The sequence below is a fragment of the Vipera berus genome (genome assembly GCF_964194415.1).
Source record: "Vipera berus genome assembly, chromosome: Z".
Lineage (NCBI taxonomy): Eukaryota > Metazoa > Chordata > Lepidosauria > Squamata > Viperidae > Vipera > Vipera berus.
Window position 1 is genome coordinate 75,440,864 of NC_138205.1, and position 22,537 is coordinate 75,463,400.

The 22,537-nt window shown below is 38.0% G+C and overlaps 1 protein-coding gene across 1 annotated transcript in view; it reads right to left on the reverse strand.

Moving 5' to 3' along the window:
* The window catches only part of ITGA9 (integrin subunit alpha 9), a gene marked incomplete at its 3' end in the record, with an annotated part of 248,178 nt that overhangs the window by 208,706 nt on the left and 16,935 nt on the right, over window positions 1-22,537 (reverse strand). Inside the window, exons 5-8 of the mRNA XM_081345406.1 lie at window positions 16,212-16,279; window positions 11,507-11,636; window positions 9,701-9,786; window positions 3,963-4,031 (exon numbers count right to left, since the gene is read on the reverse strand). Of these exons, the coding sequence (XP_081201532.1) occupies window positions 3,963-4,031; window positions 9,701-9,786; window positions 11,507-11,636; window positions 16,212-16,279 (353 nt within the window). The remainder of the gene's footprint in view (window positions 1-3,962; window positions 4,032-9,700; window positions 9,787-11,506; window positions 11,637-16,211; window positions 16,280-22,537) is intronic.

Consider the following 22,537-nt stretch of genomic DNA (forward strand, 5'->3'; position numbering starts at 1 on the left):
GGTTCCAGTGGAACGCCCCCGAACAACAGGCGTTCCAAGCTTTGAAGGACGCCTTCATGAAGGAGCCCATCTTGAAGCATCCTGACCCGCAACGGCCGTTTGTCGTGGAGGCGGACGCCTCCGACATTGCCATTGGGGCCGTGTTACTCCAGGCAGCGACGCCCAACGGTACCCTTTTCCCTTGCGCGTATCACTCTCGGAAATTGAACCCCTCGGAGCGCAACTATACCATCTGGGAGAAGGAGCTGCTGGCCATCAAGGCAGCGTTCGAGGCTTGGAGGCATCATCTGGAGGGGGCGCGGCATCAGATCGAGGTCCGGACGGACCACAAGAATCTGGAAAGCCTGCAGACCGCTCGGAATTTGAACCAACGCCAGATCCGGTGGTCCCTCTTCTTTGCGAGGTTTGACTTCCGGGTGCGGTACATACCAAGCGGGCACAACCAGAGAGCGGATGCTCTGTCCAGGAAGCCCGAGTACACCCGAGTGGAAGACAAGCTTCCGCCCAGGACCGTGATCCCCGTCGAGTCTTTTGCTGCGGTGCGGGAGCCGGTGGATATACGGGCTCGGATCCGGGAGGCGCAGCAGCAGGAGGCGTGGGTGGCTCAGCGGAAGGAAGAGGTGGGGCCAGATTCGCCTTGGTCGGTCACGGATGGACTCCTGTATTATCGTGACCGGCTCTATGTTCCAGGAGGGCCACTCAGGGGACTCGTCCTCAGCCAATGTCATGATAACCCGGCTGCGGGGCATTTTGGCCTGTTCAAGACTCTGAACCTGGTCTCCCGTACCTTCTGGTGGCCCCGAGTCCGACACGATGTCCAGTCTTATGTCACCTCCTGCGTCCCATGCAGGCAGGCCAAGTCAGCGACAGGGGCCCCGCCTGGTTTACTGCAGCCTTTGCCAACGCCCAAGAGACCCTGGGGGGCTGTGTCCATGGACTTTCTGACGGATCTACCCCCATCCTCCGGCTTCACGACAGTGTTTGTGGTGGTGGACATGTTGACCAAGATGGCGCACTTCATCCCCTGTCGCGGCTTACCGTCAGCTCGCGCCACTAGTCGCATGTTCATCCAACAGGTGTTCCGGCTGCACGGCCTTCCCGATAGAGTCGTCTCCGATAGGGGGGCCCAGTTTACAGCCCGCTTCTGGCAGGAGTTGATGCGGGCGTTGGACATTAAGGTTTGCCTCTCGTCCGCGCATCATCCTCAGACCGACGGGGGTACCGAGAAGGTCATCGGCATTTTAGAGCAGTATCTGCGCTGCTACGTTAACCTGCAGCAGGACAATTGGGTGGACTACTTGGCCATAGCCGAGTTTGCCTTTAACAACTCGCAGCACACCTCCACGCAGATGACACCGTTCTTGGCCAACGTGGGTTATCACCCCCGGTTTTTCCCCCTTTCTCCCGTGGACTCACCGGAGCCGGCAGCGAACGAATTCATGGCGGAGTTACAGGCAATCCATCGGTTGGTGCGACGGCAGCTGGAGAAGGCCAAGGCCGACTACAAGAGGTTCGCCGATCGGTCGAGAAGGGATACGCCTCCACTATCGGTGGGGGATCGGGTCTGGCTGTCCACCAGGAACCTGCCATCCACTCGGCCGGCGAGGAAGCTGGACCACCGTTACCTTGGACCGTTCCCAGTCGAGGCCGTCATCAACCCGGTCGCCTATCGTTTAACTCTGCCACGTTCCCTGCGCGTGCACCCCGTCTTCCATCGGTCCTTGCTGGTCCCCGAACGACCGGCCTGTCCACTTCGCCAGGCGGAACCTCCACCATCAGGAACTCGTGATGGAGACAGCACCCCCGAGTACGAGGTCGCCAGCATCAGGGATTCCCGCTGGCTGAAAGGTCGCTTCCAGTACCTGATCGAGTGGAAAGGGTACGGGCCGGAGGACTTCACATGGGAAGACGCGACCGCCGTTCATGCCCCTGCGTTGGTGACTGCTTTTCACGAACAGTTCCCATCCCGACCGCATCCGGATCGGCAGACCCGGGGGAAGGGCCCTGCGGTGCGGGATAGTGTTGTGACTCAGGGCCAGCCTGTGGGTCCGACAGCCGGCTCCGATGTATCGGAGGACTCAGATGTGGGGGAGGAGGGAAACGAACCGGCTGATGATGATGATTTGGAGGCTTTGCAGAGCCCTCAGCCGGGGACCTCTTCTCAGCTGTGTGAGCCCGAGAGTGCGGAGGATGATGACCCACAGCTGGCCCTGTTCAAGGACGCCCGACGCAGGAGGCAGACGAGCAGGGACAAACAAAGAAAGACTATGGGACTCCTCGGGAGGAGGCACAGGGAGACCACGCCCTGAGCTCTCTATAAAAGAAGTGTTTGGGGAGGGGCTGGTTGCTGAAAGCAACCTTTTCCGCTTGAGAAGACAAGCTCTTGTGTTTTTGTTAACTGCGTAATTAAATCTTGGCAGAAGCCTTTTAGCCTTGGACGCTTTCCAGACTCTTCTTTTGATTAGGGGTGCGAGAAGAGGGCTGGTTCAGAACACTATCCCTCCCAAAACTATCTGCCTTCAAGAGCCAATGCAGCCGCAGCCATTCCAGGCGCCGCCATCTTAGATCATGCATGAAAGAGGAAGATGATGAAATGCAAGATCATCAAACTGGGCTTTCAAAAACTATTTACTATTTGTTGCTTACTGTTAAAAAGAACAGCGATTCCACCTCCTCCTTAATTTAGCCACCAACTTTTCTTCAACTAAGCTGAGCCCATACTTCCACCAATGGATCAGGTCAGTCATGAAGCAGCAATCCTGCCTTTCATAGTTGAATTAAAATTGACTTTTCAGTACTAAAAAGTTGTAGACACTGTTTTACAAACCACTGTAGAAAGAAACTTGAAAGGCAAGGATCAGTCTGAGAACTCTTAGTTCTGTTTGCTTTTCTGGGTTGCTGGTCAATCAGCATCTTATCCCCTATGTCGATTTTTTTTCTTTGCAATTGCATATAGCAGTGTTATTTTAATTTCCTAGACTGTGAATGAAGTAACTGAATATTATGCCACTATGGATTAGAATAATTTCATGAAGGAAAAGATCTCGGCTATCTGTCATAGAATTGCCCCAGGAGAAAGCCTATTGTCATTGTGAAAACTTTAAATTTTTGCCATTTACATCTGACAACTTTAATTTACAATTTATTTCCAATTTTCAAAAGTCAACTAGTTCAGACCTTGTGCCATCATAACAGCACTTCATTAAAAGGAAACTCCTTGTGTTATTTTTGTAGCACCCTGTAAGTAGCCAGAGAACGGTTTAGTAGTGTACAAATCCATCAGAGGTCATCTTACTAAAAGTCTCATCTGGATGTCACATAACAGCACAGGAAACTTGCAGATGTTTTTGCATAATTTTGCTTTACTTGATACCATAGGCTCTACAAATAGAGAGATATGTTCATATGTTCATATTAACAGTTTAATAGAATTTGCAAAAATGGTTCCTATCAAGCTGATAAAAATCCAGCACTAAACCTATAATGAATGATTATACGGATGGATGATCCAAGACATCTGCTTCGTAAAATGTTCTCAACTCAGAAAATTGCAGCATGAAGAAAGAAATGGAATCAAATGAGAAAACTCTTGCCCCGAGAACACTGTGCTAATGAGCAACCTAAATATAATGATTAGACAAGAACATTGTGGGGTTCCTTTTATTACATTTATACAAAAGTGACACATGTATTCTTTATCATCTCTGAGTTTCAGGGTTTAGTGACTGTTGTCTGGAGAACAAATTTTCAGACGTTGTTGTTGTCAGGAACTGTGGCTGGCATTTTCAGAACAAAGTAGCATGCTATATTGCCTCTGAAGAAGCCAGCCAAGTTACTGGTAAAATATTGGGAAATCTGTTCTCCAGACCATGGTCACCAAATCCTAAAGCCCAACACCCCAAACACTATTAGCTGTAAAAGCTGATTGTATGGAAATGTATTTTTGCTTCAGGGTTACTCACCTTTTTACCAGAAGCCTGAAAGATTTTTATCAAAGAGCCAGAATTCCTATCAGCGCGGAATATATACACCTACAAAGTTAAAAAACAACAAAGTAATTGTTTTATCTCCAATATAATTAGATCAACCCACACAATTCATGCATATCAATGTGCCTATCATGCAACACTCTTTTGAAATAAGCAGTGTTATATAGTGCAAAAAAGGCATAAAATATAGGAAGCCGAAAGAATTAAAGCATGAGATTAAGAGAGAGAGGAAGAGAGAGAAGCAATAAAGCAAGATTATACCAAAACATTCATATTGTACTCCATACTATTTTATCTTTATAAACCATCACTCTTTTCACCATGCCCGCACCACTGCTTCATTGCTTCATACACTGCCTTTTGTTCTTAAGTGGCTTCTTCTTTGATGAATCATCCACAACTGTCTCAGGCATCCTCTTTTCCATTCACTTTTTTCATATAATTTTTGGGAATTCAATCTTTTATCTCAATGAACTTTTTTTTTGCTGGTCACTCACTTTACTATTCAATGCACATTCATTCAGTCTTCATTCATTTTTTACCCTGTATTATCCTGTTTAAATACATTGTTCTGACTATATTCATTTGATTTTGTTTTTCCTGATATATTTAACTTTCATACATGAAAACGACACCATTTTATTTGCAGCCATTTTTGTCTATCTCACCATTCATTCTTTGCTATAGTCCATCCACAACCTACTATATACTATCATTTCACCAGATTTAAATTCTTAAAATCCCTCCCTCCAGTTTCTCATTTCCAACATAAATTCTTTTATTTCCACTAGTTTAATATTGATGTACAGTTTTCATTCATTTGCTCAGTTTTTCCTGACAACCACAAGTACCTTACTTTTCATATGATTTTCCTCTCTGCGTTATAGAGTCTAATATTTGTTGCATATCATTCAGGATTATGGTTAAAACAAGGCATCATGACCCAATCTGATAGAGCTCTGTCATCACAATCATGCCTAACACGTTTATCCATAAATATTTTGAGCAGCCAAAGAAGATTTCATGTTTGCTGCACTATGTGTTCAATATAGAACAGATGACTTCTTGGCTGCCCTGCAAACAAAGAAAGGATTCTTTTAAGTTTCCTTATCAAAATTTATTCAAAGAGGATAGGATAAAATTGCTGAAATCTCAATCAGATTATTTTCCCATTTATAATTCAATTTATCTCCCAGCTTTCTAAGGTAGAGATGTCCTATACTGGATGTTTTTTATTCATGGTTCCTGTGAGAAATGAAGATGATATTATCTTAACTGATAATACAGGAATGTCCAGCTGAATGGAATCTGAAGTTCTCTACAGTGCTAAACATGCCTTAATAGCTGAATCATTCACTGTTATATTTATTTTCATAGCTGTCTTTTCCATCATATATTGCTCTTATTAAGCAATCTATTTTAATTATTGTGTTTGAATAAAACATTTCATACTCCCAAAATATTTTTATCATTAATTTCTCAGAGAAAATACCTATTTTTATAGTTATAGATATAATGTATTTATTTATATATATATATAATTATATATGTATTTATTTATATATAATTATATTTATATATTTACAATATATATTTTTATAATTTATTTATAAATTTATATACGTATATCAGAGAAAGAAATGGAAACTTATCAAGGAGTAATCCAACCTAGAAGTAAGGAGAAAAATTACTTAGTGAGAAAAATTAATTAGTGGAAAGGCTTCCTTCCAAAAGTTGTAGGTACTTCATCACTGGAGTTTTTTAAGAACAGACTGGGCAGCCATTCGTTCAGAATCGCATAAGCAGGGGATTGGACTAGAAGACCTCCAAGGTTCCTTCCAATTATTATTCCATAGTCTGTAGAGATGAAAAATTGGTTTGCACGGATCACTCCTGCCATACAGTTTTAATTCCTGTCACTTCCTGCATCCTTTAATTTGAATTTTGCCAAACTCATTCCCAGGTACATTTAACAAACTATGTCATGTGGTTTTACATTTACTCGTTAGTTTCCCTTTTCTGTAAGGGAAAAGTGATGGCATTATTCCAACCATCACATACAAATGAACTCATCATGCACGCATTAAACAAGTCACTCAGCCTCTTGAAAAGCAATTATGGCAATCCAAGTAATTAATTCTGATTCAAGATCAGAAACAGTCTGGTAGCATATTTTCCAATTAACAAATTTTGTTAAAACCATACATTTTTGTGAATTGCAGCTCACTTTATCAGATGCATTCAGATAATAAAGCACAAAATATCACAAAAGTTTATGTCTTTTCATAAAATTTGTTAGTCATGAAAGATGCTACCAAATGCTATAAGCAAATTATATCCATATAGTCTGCTGTTTCAGTTGCACTTACATTTCTCAAAATTTATGATTTCTCTTTCATTTATTTTTTACTGGATACTAATACAATATATATTTCAATTCCATTCTTTAACATATCACTATTATTTTTATACTCCTTTCTATAAATATTTCCTCATCTTAAATTGAAGAACATCAGAGTTGAAGGGACCTTAGAGGTTTTCTAGCCAACCCCCGGCCCAAGCAGGAGGCCTATATCATTTCAGACAAATGTCCAGTCTCTTCTGTGATTGAGTATCCACAACTTTTGAAGATAACCCATTCCACTGGTTGATCTATTGTTCTCGCTACCAGAAATTTCTCCTTAGTTCTAGGTTGTATCGCTCCTTGATTAGTCTCCATCCGTTGCTTCTTGGTTGATGTTTTTTTAAAAATCATTTCAGCACTTTTTATTTTTAATTTTGTCTCCTCTCCCAGAGGCTCTTTGTTTAGTCCTTTTCATCCACAACCATTTTTTAAAATGTTCATCACACTTGCTTTGCATATTTCCTCCTCTTTTAAGTGTACCTTCCTTTCATTGAGTATTCACTATAATTCAATTTTTCACTCTATACACTTTATAAAATACCTTTCATTTTTACAGCAATCTTTCTCTTATATAATTCCTCAATCACTTCTTTTTAGTTTTCTGCACCATCATTCTTTCCAATCTGTTCCCAACAGTTTCTACAGCCTCTGTCACTTTCCATTCAGTCTTTTGGAAAATCTATTTTCTAATCGTTTTCCCCACACTCGTTATGAACTTTTTCCCCTTGCAGCCATTTTACCTCCATTCTTTTTGTTTTTCATTTCTTCCACATTCACTTCTCCTCAAATCTATCCTTGAAACTACCAAATAATTACAATTTCTCATTACCCTTGTCTCCTTCACAAATTTGCTTAATCTTTCATCACAAACAAGCCAATTTTTGTTCATGCATATATACTTGGAAAAGTATATGCATGAATAGTATCATGCTCGCATTTTTTTCAATAAACATTTTTTAACAGAATGCACACTATATATTGTTAATTCTTGAGACCTTAGTGGACCACTCACTAAAGTATGCTCTGCTCTTTTCCTTATGCATACTGTATATCTATGAAACCAACAGAATTTTTTTCCCCTAGATCTGATGCATTTAGAATGTTACACAATTTTCTCTCAAACTCTGGCTCTTTTTTAATAACCATTCACTCAAGAACAATATGCAGCCATTGCTATGTGAAGGATTCTTATTTCATATATATATCCACAACCTAGAAGATATAAAATCATAGTTTGTCAAACATTTTAGCGCTTTTATTCATAAACATATAATTTTATTTCTATACATGTATTCCTCAATTCCAAAGGTTTGACCGCTTTCATTCAGATTTATTACATCATTGTCATATTTAGTTTCATAGTTATATGCCGTCCACTTTTCCTTAACTCATTTCATTCATTAATTTGTATTTTTTTTTATTATTTACTCCTCTTACATACCAAGTCACAGTCTTCCAAATTACGACTAGCAGATAAGCCTACATATATTAATCTCTAACACCCATCATGACACTGGTTAATTAAAACTTTCACAAAATGTATTTTAGTAAGATGGAGAAGGTTTAGATTAAGTTATTGGGCTTAGTCATTTCCATGCGCCATGCAGCATTCCCTGTTAACAGTAAACACAGTCAAGTTTTATCACAATCACATTATATTATGCAAGCTGGAATTCTAATTAAGAGACTATCTTCCAAGCCAGGATACTCTTTTTCACATCCCACCAACAAGGAGGTACCTGCAGAGCACTGATACTCACTCAGGATACTAATTACAAAAGTGAGGTGTATTTAAATACTAAGAATATACTAAACACATTGCATGACTAAGTCTATACATAAGGAGACTGTCTTTCTGGTATAATGTTGGTAATAATTATTTCCATATATAAAATATTTTTCTCCAGAAAGCTTTAGCCCCTGAAATATCCCGCTGGTTTATAGCTCTAATCGTTAAAAGTAAAAACTAAAAATTACAATTTAAAAAACTGTGATTCACATTTCTTTGAAGTCAAATTAGGTGGATTTAGATAGCAATCATATTTGAGGATAGTAACAGCAATCTACTTTACAAGGTTGCTGGGTAGACTGTATTCAAGAAGTAATGATCTTATGCAAGGCATATTTGAGAGACGTCCACTCAGCAGCAGTTGAGCTATTTGCTCTTTAAGAAAGCCAGAACTTCATATACTGGCCTGCAAATCAGCACTTGCTCTTGACCTACAAGATATGCTACTAGATCCTCACAACTATCTTGCTTAATGTGGTAGAGTAGCAATTATACAGTTAGGCCTCCATACCTGGCTGATAAACAGCATTCATATTCTGCATCATATATTATAGTGCACTATATTAAAGATCAAATTCCTTCCTAGACTTGGGGGAACATGTGACTGACAAACCCACAGCATAGTTTGTTTTTGGCTCTGGATGATGTAGAAATGGAGATCCATGAATATGCCACAGTACAGCAGTAAAATCCATTAGAAAGCAAGGTTTGTGGTTAGCTTCCTGATTTCAACTGTGTATTTAATGAGATGTAAAAACATGGGCTTGTTTGTGGTTTTCCAGTTTAGTTCTATATTATTTTTCTGCCCTATCTATCTAATTCATGAGAGCATTAGGCAATGGCAGTCAAAAAAGGGAGGGGGAAAAAACAAGATCTGACCAAAGGAAACACTTTGCTTTCATGCTTTGCTTATCTGCAAAAGTGATTCTGATTCGTTTCAGGCTTGTTAAAAATGATTAAAATAAATCAGAGGTTAAATGCAGTCTTTGCACAGATATATGGAATGCATATAGTAGCAATTTTTTATACTTTGATTCATTCTAAAGGATGGAAATCTATGGCTTATTAGGACATCCTTATCAGAAATGTGGAAGTTCCTGATTAAAAAATAAATTCTGCTATGAAAAACCATTATTAATTTGAATAAGCAATATTGAATTGGGTAGTACAAAGATTCTCTAAACCTTTGGTCTCTTTTACCGCAAACCAAGTGTTCTTCAAAAATGACTATATATATATAATAGCAACAGCTTGAATTTAAAATGAATTATGTGATTTTTAAAAAGGGAGGTTTCTCTGCTACTGCTGCTAGAAAATGGGTGACGAGATTCTCAGAACAATGAGAGTTGACCACAACAGAAGGAAAGACTTGGACAAACTAGAAATTATTAATTATCTTCCTTCTGTTACTGGCAGTAAATTCTTTTCAGGAGCGTTCTTCAAGCTGCTGCAGCCCCACACTTCTTGTCCATTTTCTCCTGGACAAACTATGAACTGAAGTTTGATCAACAACCAAACCTTTCCAACGCCTCCGTCCTGGGGAGCTCCTCCAACGACGTCCGTGGTCATCAGCTGAGAGAAGTGACCTGCTGCCACCGCATATCCTGAGCGGGGCATTTTTAGGGTGGACAAGCAAAGAAAAAAAAATGACCAAAAATATCAGCAAAAAAAAAAAAGGAAATGGGTCCTAGGTTTAGGTCATCTATCTGGATAAAGCATTTCTTCCCCTTCTCTCAGAGTGGAAGTTAGACTCAAGCAAAACACCTTCAAATTCTATAGGAGCCTTAACTTTTTTGGAAAAGGAACTCACTGTTCCAAGGTTTGAAATGACAAGCAAGTTTTACCTAACAATAAGGTAGTGAAAATATAAGCAGGAGACATAGAAGAACAATAATTTAAGTCAGAAAAGATAACAGAACAGATGACAGTTATTATTAAAAAAAATTAAAACCAAGGACAAAAAAGGGAAGAAGAGTACTAAAGCTGAAAAGCAGACACAAGGTGTAAAATAGTTTCTACTACAATATTAATTTGTTGAATCAACAGAGTATTGTAAATAGCAGATGTTAGAAAAACAAGCAACATGTGGAGTAAATGGATAATTAAAGTTTTTCTCTACTTCCCAAAATACTATAACCCATGCTCCTCAAATGAAAATGGATTATGAGCGATTAAAGTTAAAAAGAAATTATTCACATAACTCACCACTAAATATAGTGAGTTAGAAATTTGGTTGACTTTACTGAGTCATTAAACAAGTTCATAGTGGTTAATATTGTGACCTGATTCACAAAACAAAAGCTACATGGGAATCCATGGAGCTACAGCTTAAATTGTAACAGACGTACAGGATTTTAAACTTTTTAAGAACTATTATATAAAATATAATAGTATGTGGAAAAAGGGGAGGAATCCAACAAGTCAGTTTGGATTATAAACAAAATAAAACAAAATAAACCTGAAAGAGGCAAACGATTCATTTGAAAGGTCAATAATATGATTTTATTTGCCACTCTAAAATGACACATTATGAGACTTGAACATTCTTTAATGTTCAACTCCTTTTCCTGGTAAAACCATTATGTCATACTTGAAAGGCCCCTTGCTCTCTTCACATTGTGAATTACAGGCAATTTACCTGTATTATAAATGTTTAACACCTATATCTTTTTCTAATCAAAGAAACAAGCAAGCAATAGTCAACTGAAGAAAAGAGGTCCACCAACCTTTCTTAAAAATACAGATGAAGACTTAACACACAAATAGTTAAGGAAAGCAGAGGTTTGCCAGAATGAGCACAACTGAGAACCGGACATAAGCTATTAGAAAAATTAACATTTCTCCTGTGAAACTGACTGCATTTTTAAATAGACGTTTCTAAGGCTTACTAATGAATAATGGCTACCTTTCCCTAGTACCCTGGCATATTTTCATGAAACAATAAATCAATGAAAAAGGACTTCTCTAAGTCAGGATCATTTATTCATTTTCCAAACATGATATAATGATTTTAAGAAAGGCCACAGGTTAAGACCAAGACCAAATATATATTACAAACTAAATGAGTTACCATCAATCTTAGCTTCCCTTTGAGATTTGCAGTTGTCTAGGGGTGCTAAGATTTTCCTGACAGAGACTGTTAAAGCAACTACAAATCCTTCAGTCCAGGAGGAGTTACTAGATTTTTTTTTTAATGTGCACATGCAATATTATAGTCAAGGCTGGGAGTGGAAGAATTCCTGAATCCAAACTTTCCAGAGTTGCAGTTCCTGGAGTTTTTCACCTCTGAGAATTCCAGACCAATAACTGTTTTGCTTTGCTTACCTAGATATATGTAGCGCTTGCCTATCACAGATTCATCTTTCAGTTTGAAATATGTATTATCAGTGAGATTCAATACTTTGATCGTTCCTGTCCAATAGTAAGACCCTGGAGCTCCCATGATAACCAACTCCTGTCAAAAGAAGAGTTTTATCTGTTAAATTTCCACAGTCAATGGAAATTAATATTTGAGATTCTGCATGCAAAATTAAATCCAAAAATAGAAAATATACTGAAGTCATAGGAATGAAAGCTCTGAAAATGTAGAAAAAGAGTGAAAAGAGAATAATCTGCTTCTTTCCTATTCTACTCCATCCTAAGAAACAACCTTATCCTACAGGAATTTTGGAAGGCATTTAAGACCTGGCTCTTCACTCAGGACTTTGGGCCAGAATGAACAGAATCCGCATGAGATGTTGTGTACTTTGATCATTTTCACTCTTTATCATCTACTTGGTTTTAGTTATACGTGCTACTTCTGTATCTGTTGGTTTTGACATTTTCTTTGTTTCTTCAAGCATTACAGGAAATCTACTTTACTTTTGTCCAGAATCGTAACAGAATTGGGAAATTCTGCCAATGATTCCCTTTGTTACATGCTGGTACAGTCTCCATGTCAGGTACTAGATTCCTCCCCACCACCACTTTCCACCTCCTATCAGCTCTAAAACTGCAGCAACATAGGAACCACCATAATGGGCCAAAGTTTCTTCAGGATCAGGAAAATCTGCTTGTCTGCTCAGGATAGGTGATGTCAGGACATGAACTGCCCAGATCCCGATCCAGATGTGAACAAAGGAAGGATGGAGTCACCAATCCCTAAGCCAATCACCAGGTTTGAACCACAGGGGAAGTGGACAGTTACTCATCTTCAAAATTAATGCACTGATTCAAAAAAAATCTTATACATAAACCAGAAATAAACAATTTTTAAAAAACTAAAATGCAATTTCTTGTCTTTAAATTTGTCAATGAAAATTCACTTTGTATTAGACCAGTCAATTCTCCTTCCACAATTACTCTCAATTCATGTTGACTTATTTATATTAAATTTACATGCCAACCATTTCACTATTGAAAAACTCTGGGCATGTTAATTCTCTGCATATAATTAAAGGGATATATGAAGTCTGTGCTCGAAGGTAGCAAGTTTTAGAAGGAATACTGATTTATTTATGCATCATAAATACTAAGGCCTAGTAGTGAGAAAAAAGAACTTTTTAAGCCACCTTTTTCTATATTCCCCAGTTGTCACAAGCCCTGACAAGAGTTCACATTTCTAAATCCTCTAAGCTGTCTATATCTCCTCTGGCTGACAAAGGGAGTAGCTGCAGGCCAACAGGCTTGCTGTTTTAATATATGTAAACACAGAAGCAATTAAATGTGCAATTTTTGGTGAGTGGCTATCAGGTACAACCTTTCTCTCAGAAGAAAACAGAATAAGCAGGACTAAGTGCTCCTATATTAGACACTTGCCTGATTGACCCAGAGACCATTTATCTACATTTCCTGCTTATTGTTCAACTGGCTAATGCTTGAGGCTGTGCACTGAAAGTTCAAAGCCACCTTCTGAATGAGGAACAGGGGGGAGGGGGGGAGGGGGAGTTCAGAGCATGGGAAAAGAAGTAAGCGTGATACTGCTAACAAGCCAGGAAACAGCTGCTGCTGACATTGCACTGATGATCAAACAATTCATCACAAAGATTGCCACCCATTTCAGATTAACTTAGAAAGAATCCCACCAGACTGTTTTTGAACACTATGGCTTAAGTTTTGTTTACCAGATCCAGAGAAATTATACCCATCAGGCCAAATTCAAAGTTGCTTTGAAAATTAGATATAGTCAGACATTACTAAAACCATTTGGCTGTCATAAAAAAATTTCAACAGCCCAGTATCTTAATTGCAATTCAAAAGACTTATCCATCAATCCAACAGAGGTTTTTATTTTAAAAAAAAATAATTGAATTTAGGTTGTTCTACATGTAAAATAAAAGGGATGCGGTGGCTCAGGACGCTGAGCTTGTCAATCAGAAGATCGGCAGTTTGGCGGGTCAAATCCCGAGTGCCACGTAACAGAGTGAGCGCCTGTTACTCGTCCCAGCTTCTGCCAACCTAGCAGTTCAAAAGCACGTAAAAATGCAAGTAGAAAAATAGGGACCACTACGGTGGGAAGGTAACAGCGTTGCGTGCGCCTTTGGCAGGGACTTAGTTTAATCTTTTTTAAATTGGTCTTAATTTTTGTATTAATGTTTTAAAATTATACCCTGTAAACCGCCCTGAGTCCTTCGGGAAAGGGTGGTATATAAATTCAATAAATTAAATAAATTAAATTAGTCATGCCGGCCACATGACCACAGAGACGTCCTCGGACAAGCGCTGGCTCTTCGGCTTTGAAACGGAGATGAGCACCGGCCTCTAGAGTTGGAAACGACTAGCACGCATGTGCGAGGGAACCTTTACCTTTACATGTAAAATGGGCAGAGTTTCACAGAACTATAGTACTAACTAAATACAGAAATGGGGAAAAGAAATCCCCACTCCCCACAATGGTCCAAGTTATTTTATTATCAGACTTTGATGGCATGATTTTCAGGAGAGAAGGTGGAAGGGTAGGAATGGGAGCAATTTACCTCCTAGAAGCTTCTGAACCCTATTGCCATGCTCAACCCCTTACACCCAAAAGAGAAAAAGGACCAAAAAAACACATCCCTTTCAATGTTTAACCATACTTCTAGTGAATTCATCTATAGCCCTCCAGCTGGTGAATGTTAGGATTAAAGGAGGCTTGGCCAAAAGAAATTTAATCATCATTGTTTAAATGTAAAAGTGCCAGATACATTTAGGAAGCATCCTTTTCTCATCCCTAAAATGCCACTGTCACTCAGAATAAACAGTTCTGAGCTATACTGTAGGCACCAATCCCTGTACACAGTGGAAGCTACACAAAAGGAATAAATGGGGGGGAAAGTGTGAATTAATGGAGGAAATGGAGGAATAAAAGCAGATATGTGAGTGCGCAACTAAGAGAAAGATAAATCTAAATCTAAATGAAGGTGGCCTGACCCTACAGAGAGGGAGTATATGAATATATATATTAGAAATGATGTATCAATGATATTCAACTCCAGTTAAATTGTACAAGGTGTATAGGAGAATGTCAACAAATATTGGCAATGAAATCAATCTGAAGATGCTTTTATCATATTGGGTGGACCTGTAGGAAAGCTAAAATGTTTTGGAATCAGATATTTATGATGGTTGAGAATATTGTGAATAATGGACCTTTTAGGAATGGCAAAAAACAGTTGGAAAGATGGGACTGTATATGATATCAGCAGCAATGTTGCTATATTCCCATAGTTGGAAAGAATCCACCTTGAAAGAATGGAGTTTCAAAGTAATGTAGCTAGCTATGATGGCAAAATAATTTGACTTCATTTTTTTCATGAATGACTTATTTTCATTTTTTGTGACTTGGAGACCACTGTAAGATTTCTTACAAGACAAATCAACTTTTGACTTTGTGATTTGAGGATTAGATTGAATTTGACAATAGAAATATTGTAGTTTTTTAAATGTAAGGTTATTTACATTTGACAATTTATTATGTGTGAGACTAGAATTAAGAGAAGAATATGTTAGGAATAGTGTTTTTTTTAAAGAATGTTGATTTTAAAGAGTAGTATTATTTAAAGATAGAGATTGTTGTATTGATATTATCTTTGGAATAAAAGAATGTCAGAAGTTATTTTTGTTATAAATTTGATTTTTTGTCACTTTTAATTTGTTTTGTTATTCCCTGTTCCTTTAACAAAAAAATTGTATTTTAATATTTGATTCTGAAATTTAATAAAGATATTATAAAAATTATGAATGATAGGGCTAAAGTATATATCAGAACAATATTTGGAATTATATAGGTTGCTATAGTTTTTTATTCAGTGTGAATCCATAGACTGGCAATAGTATGTTTTTGGCTTGCTGGAGAATGGTGTTAGTGCAAAAAACACATATGTTTTGCTTTAGAAAAATTGTGCAACTTTCTAAATTAATGAAATCTGGGGAAATAATTAAACTGTTGTCTGACAGGAATGGATTGGTAGGGATGAGATGAGAATACAGAAAAAGCTATTGGATCATTTGGAGACTCAACAATGAATCGAGATTGCTGAATATTTGTCTAGAGAAAGATCTGTTTCAGCTACATGGTTGAACATAAGTGTTCTTTTCATACATCTGCATTGGAAAGGAATTAACATAAATCTAAAAACATGAGTGAAATGAGATTTTATAATGCAAGGTTGAGAGAATTAGTGAAGAACCAAGGATTATTTTAGATACTGAATGGGGACAGGCCATTTTTTGACACCTCAAGATGGACATTGGGAGAAATATGAGCATTATAGAAATTAAAAGAAATAAAAAAACAAGACTGAAAGCAGAATGACAGCAGCAAGAACAAGTCCTAAGAAAAGGGGATAGATTAATCTAGGAAAGAGGATGAAGAAAGCAAATGTAGAAGCTACTTGGAAGAGTATGGAGTTCTTTCTTCTCTGTACATTGCGTTGTTTACCCTGAAAGGGAACTATGGGATGGTACATGTGCATATAATAACGTGTGTATATAATTAATTAATTAAATCAAAGTTTAAAAGGGAAACAAACTTTTTATTTCATACTGAAGCCTTCTCACAATTCACACTCACCTCTGTGAAGAAACCTGCTATTCCAGCCTGACATGAACCATGCTCTTCACCATATTTTTTCTTATATTCTAAGGTAGAAAAAAAGAAATGAGAAGAGAAGAAATAAATGCAGTCATGTCAGTCCCCACCAGAAATGTCTTATTCCCAACTCAATGGTCTCTTCCCCTTCTCTTTAATCCATATGTGCTGTCATAAACTAAGACAGTGAGGTTCACCATGGAGCAAATTCTGGCTTCTTTGGCTATTGTCAAACCAAATAACTTTATTCACAGAGGAAAACATGTTTTGGATTTTTCATGATCTAAAAACTTACTTATTTGAGCAATCCGGCCTGGTTTGATGGGCTTGGGGTTGGGTTTTTAACATGGTTTTATTATTGTATATATTGGGCATAATTATTTAATTGTTTTTTAACTTTTGTACTTTGTTTTTTAATATTTATTGCCCTGTACACCGCCCTGAGTCCTTCGGGAGAAGGGCGGTATAAAAATTTAATAAATATAAATATATAAATATAAATATGATAGGAGGAAGTAAAAAAGCTCTAAAAATGCAGAAATACAACTGGTGGGGATCTTGATTATTTGTTTACTGAAAATTACAAGGATAATTGGAGGCTGGCAAAAATACTCCTCTACGAATTCTTAATGAGAAGGCTAAAATAACCACAACTTTATTGTCTAAAGTTAAAACTCTACCACTCCTGCTTCCCTCAGCTTCTACTTATCTCTCTCTACTGTAACATTTTAGACTGTAAGCTTTTAGGCATAAAAAAAATCCATTTGTGGACTTATCTTAAACCCTCCAATGTCATGAATATTGCCTGTGCTGTGAATGACCAAAATTATTGCTACCATTTTTACATCTTATAATATTAATACTTCTATAACCATATTATTAAACAACAGTCCATTGAACAAAGAAAGATATAAGCAAGTCCTGGGATTTATCAGGCCTGGGGAGAAGACAAACTTCAACCAACTCTTCCAGTGTACAACACTTTCACCAAGGAAAGTGAAACTCAGGATAACTATAATATGCCTAGTACATGGAACTAGACTCAAATGCAATAAGCTTATGACTGGATTTACCAATTGTCCAAAGCAATCCATGTTTGCTTACTTCGGCCCAGTGAGATCTATGCAATTATACTGGCTGGACAACTATGGTTAACATAAGAGTTGATTACAGCCTTTGGGGCTTACTGAGCAAATCACAGCCAAGAAACCTTGGCTGACCATTGTTTTTTTAACTAGGGCTACTTGCCATTTGTACCTTATAGCACTATTCAGAAGTGACAGTAAGCTAATTCTCATATCTGTTGCTTCAGCACAATAATGGTTCCCAAAGCTACTTTTTACCATAATAGAGAACACAATACACCAAGATAATCCAGGAATTGTATTTCTTCAAAGGCAGAAAACTGCAAATAATCTTTTCAGTTGTTTCTCCTACTCTCACAGTATTATAATCACAACAGTTATTTGAAGAAAATGAAAATATGTCAAACAATATAAAACCAGTTTTACTGTGTATCTTAGATGCACCATAACAACCTCATGCTTTATTGCTCACAGTCTCAACCAGAGATTTAAATTGGTCTGAGAAGCTTCTGGACTTCATTTTCAAATCCCCCAAATAATGTGCTTTTTTGGGAGGGGAGGAAAGCCCACTTCCTGCTTCTTGCAATATGCTCCCAAGGATATCTATGAATTCAGAGAAATGTCAGTGCTTTGGTTTCTGAAAATAGCCACCATGTAACCTAGTAACTCTCTGAAACTGCTAACCACCAACCCACTGCTAAATTTCGAGGAATGAACAGGGAATTACTTGGCAAATTGTCCTATGGGGAACACAATCTATTCCTTAGGCAGGACAGACCATAAGAATAATAAATCTCAGTTCAGAAACTCTCTGTTCAAAAGGAAAAAAATGGTAAATGGACTGTCAGTGCTTCCTTAAATTGGATAAAATATCTTTAAAAAAGAAAGACCTATTCATTCTAATAAAATCTACAAACTAAAAATCAGTTTAATGTGCATAAGCCAACTCTCCATAAGCTGGAACACAATAAACCAAAATATCCCAGAAATTATGTAAGTTTGTCAAGGCAGAAAACTGCATATAATCTTTTCAATTATTTTTCTCACTCTCTCTCTCACATTATAATCACAACATTTAGTTGGAAGAAATGCTCTCAAGATGTGCTGCATCACAAAAATACAATTAATAGATATTGATTTATGGTTACATTTATCATAAACATTAAATAATCTTAATGTGATTACCAAACCTAAATGTAAATGCGTCACAAACGTCCTCCGTGGGATGAAACCAGTTATCAGCAAACAGGGACGAGTAACAGATACCTTTATTCTGTGCAAAGAAAAAGTCAGTGCTGGGAGTGAACTGCTCCCAGTGCTTTACATAGCCGCATAGGAACGTAGCTCCGCCCCCAGCCCACAAGCCAGCATCCAGAAGTAACACTACATAAACGACAGGTCAGAGACCTGTTGTTCCTCCCCCCCAGCAGTTCAGACTCTAGCCAGCCACCATGTCCCGCAATGCATCAAACCGCCTCCCTGCCCTCCGCATCCTGTGGGAACTCCTCTCCACAGTCACCATTCCACCCGTCGTTGCGTCGCCCAACAGCCAGCAGCCCCTTGGAACCAGCCCCAGCCTCTGCTGACATCAACCAAGAAGAAGATGCAGAAAAGGAGGCGGCAGCTGGCCCCATCCTCCACCAGCCTTGACCGGTGAGAGGATTCCACTGGTGAGCCCTGAGTCGCTGAGAACCCTGGCAACCTCAGTGTCTACTGTCGCGGTGGCGGCAGCTCTTCTGGGATGAGATGGTGCAGGAGGGAGGCGGCAACCTGCTCCGGCCCCTGCTGGTAACTTTTAAAAGGTTTCTGTCTCCTATCACTGTATGTAAAGCATACACATTTTAATTACAGTTAAGACTAGCCATACTAAATAAACTACAGAGCGTATTTAGGCATTCAAATGAGAATGCCAGCATGTTGTAATGGATAAGGTATTGAACCAGAGAACCAAGTTCTAGTCTACCCTCAGTCATAATTCACTTGCTCCCATGCCAACCTATCATTTAAGGTTGTTTGCAGGAAGAGCAAAATAAGAAAAAGGGAATGTTAAACATGCCACTGATATGCATGCAATCAAGATATAAATAAATGATATTTACAATTATGGAGAGTGGGAACAAACACCCACACACCTTCCTGTCCTCTTAAAAAGCTATTTTAAAAAACTGTAAAATTAAGATTCGAAATTCTGCAACTATTTCCTTCCAACAGAAGGAAGGTGTTGAATATGGGAGTAGTGCTAGCTCACCTGATTATTCTCATCTTTTTATGCAACATTTAAATTAATTCTGATGCTATTTTAGAAAGTTCAATGATTAAAAAAAAGACTATAGCTGGTCTTGTACATTGCATTAAGCCAAAACTTGGTTTGTTGAATGAACCACAACTAGTAGCTCACATAACATACAAAACCATTAGTTATGATTTACAAAATACAATGTCCACATTTATGCTTCTCCTCCAGATATGTGTCTGAGTTTAAAAGATAGGAATGTTTTCCACTGAAAGCCCAATTTTAACCAGGGTTAAGAATTATCTATCAGTTAACATTCTTCTTTCCCTATCTTTTGCCATGTCTGGATGCAAATTGAATCAAATCTCTTACATTGGGATTATCTATGATACAGATGTATGACTACATCTATATCAATGCTTGGTCATTCTAATTTAATCCTTTCTAGGGTTAACATTATCTAATACTGTGACATGGTTAACTCTGATGGAAAAAACAGAAAATTTCCCTGAGAAATTTCTATAGTGAGTTCCCCATTTCGAAATATTATCAGTACAGAAGAAAGTACCATGAGGAATGCTGCAGTGTTGATTGGGGGGCTTTATGCTAATGTATGATTTTGTTTTTGCTGAAAGTAATTCATACAAACTTGCCTTGTTAAGAAAATAATGTTCAACAAACACTGAATATCAATGCTCATGGTATTTTTCAGTTTCCATCCCACTCTCAATTTCTAAATTTCTTTAATTGCAGTCTCTAGGCCAAGGAACTCAGTTAGTTTCTCAAAGTAAATGAAAAAGGATTATCATAGAAAGACAGGATCTATTGAATTTAAAACACAACTCCTTCTAAGCAATTTATTACATCCATGTCTCTAGAAGATACAGCTAATAAACCTGAATGTTACTGTATTCTCCCAAAGCATACTTGGTCATTCTCTGTGATGGGACAGTTTGGCAACTGAGACACATGCCTAGTCCCCAATTTTCTGTCCAGATTCCAGCACAATTGCATGCTAGCCATGCCAAATCTGTCAATTTTCCACTCACTGCTTTAAAGCAGTTGAGTCAATGCACTACTATTTTTATAGATATTTCTGGCTGATACCTTTTCAAATTAAATTACTGGGTTATTTTTCTCAAACAAACAAACCCCTGCATACTAATCATGGGCTCATCAACACATATTTGTGTTCACCTCTATCTCTGATATTGCATTTGTAATGCAAATTTATACTATATAACCCTTTAAAGCACATCCATCCAAAAGAAGGAGAGTCTTCCAAGTGGGAGAATTTTATAGCTTTCTTTACTTTTATTAAAGATGAGCTGAATTCATTGCTGCAAACGTGGAACTAGAAGCAGACAATTATATTCCAAAATGTTGTCTGCAAACAGTTTGCTAATCATCAAAAATATAAATGGTTACTAATTCCAGGCATATAGTTTCCCTTCTATTTTTCTAGCTTAACTAACTGGCATGTGTAAAGAAAGAAAAGTTAACTTATAATGTGTAACATCAATTACCAATTGCAAAATCCAATATAGCTCAGTTCTTGCCAAAAAAATTTCTGAAGCTTTTTATTTCACCACTGTCTCAGGTCACATTATGGATTTGGAGAAGAAGCAATCACTGGAAAATCACAGTGCATTAAGGATATAGTCATTCCTAACCTCTATCCAAAATAAATCTAGTCAGTTTCATTTCCTGTCATAAGGAATGAGAGATTTTTCAAAGGATCTCCAGCTCTGACTACATAGGAAAAGAAGAATTGATCAAGACATTGGGGGCGTGGGGAGGGATTTTTCTTGCTGCAATAAATCATGAATCGTTAAATACTCTACAAAAGGAGTTATAAATCACACGAGGCCATAAATTACGTGAGCACGACTGGATATATACAACAAGCTAAGCTAAATCCAAGCAAACCACAGTTTGAGTTAATGCAATCCAGTCCACAATGGATACCTTTTTTTTTCAAACTAGTCAACTAGTCTTGTGTCTTGATACTCAAGAGACTGGGGGGAAATCACTTCATTTCAATGTTCTTCTCTTCAACTTCTAATTCATCCAGAGGAAGGCAATAAAAAGTACTTTAAAAAAAACCCCAAATATCCCAGAAAGTACATTCCAGAATTTTTTTTCTAATTTGTTAGTCTCTAGACAGACACCCATCTTCCTTAACTGACCTATCAAATATCTTGCATTATGAAGTACATAATGCAAGTCAAGAGTCACCTAGAACCATAAGATAGGCTGCTTATAAATTTCATAAAATAAATAAATAATTGATAAGATGAAGTACAAATGAATTATTCCTTTGTTAATACATAATGAGCAAGGTACGTGACAGTGATTAGACAGTAATATTCAAAAATCAAAAGGGAAGGGTCCTGATAAAATGAAGGAGAAGAGGATGAACAGAACCAAAGCAAGGACTGCTTGGTTTAGCAGTTAGACTGCAGTTCTCTGGTGATAAAGCACAAGCTGGTTTTGTATACAGAGTTGAATGGGAAGGATTTCAGACACAACTGAAAAAGTCTGCAGCTGTTTAGTACACAGTTCTTCATTCGGTGGGCACAGGGACTCGCTTCACAGCCTGTGGAATTCAAAAAAGCAGTGTCCACGCCACACTAAGAAAATCACTGATTCAAGTCAAACAACTGGCTCTATTTAACAGGGGGTGCAACACTCCATACATTTACACAAAATGGAAAGAATGGAGAAAAATATACCCTTTAAAATCTGAACATGTAGAGCCTTTTTTTAAACACAATCATTCAAAAGTCAAATACTGATATTGCCTTCCAAGGAACTTCAAGCCCAGCCTTTAACACACTGGAACAGTTAGACAGCAATTACCAAAGGTTAACTCTCAGTATTGTCCTTCCCCATCCCAGTGCCTCCAGATGTTCTTGGAATTACAATCCCAACGTATCTGGAAAGCACAAGAAAACTAAAATTGTCCTCTATTTTTATATTGTAACAGG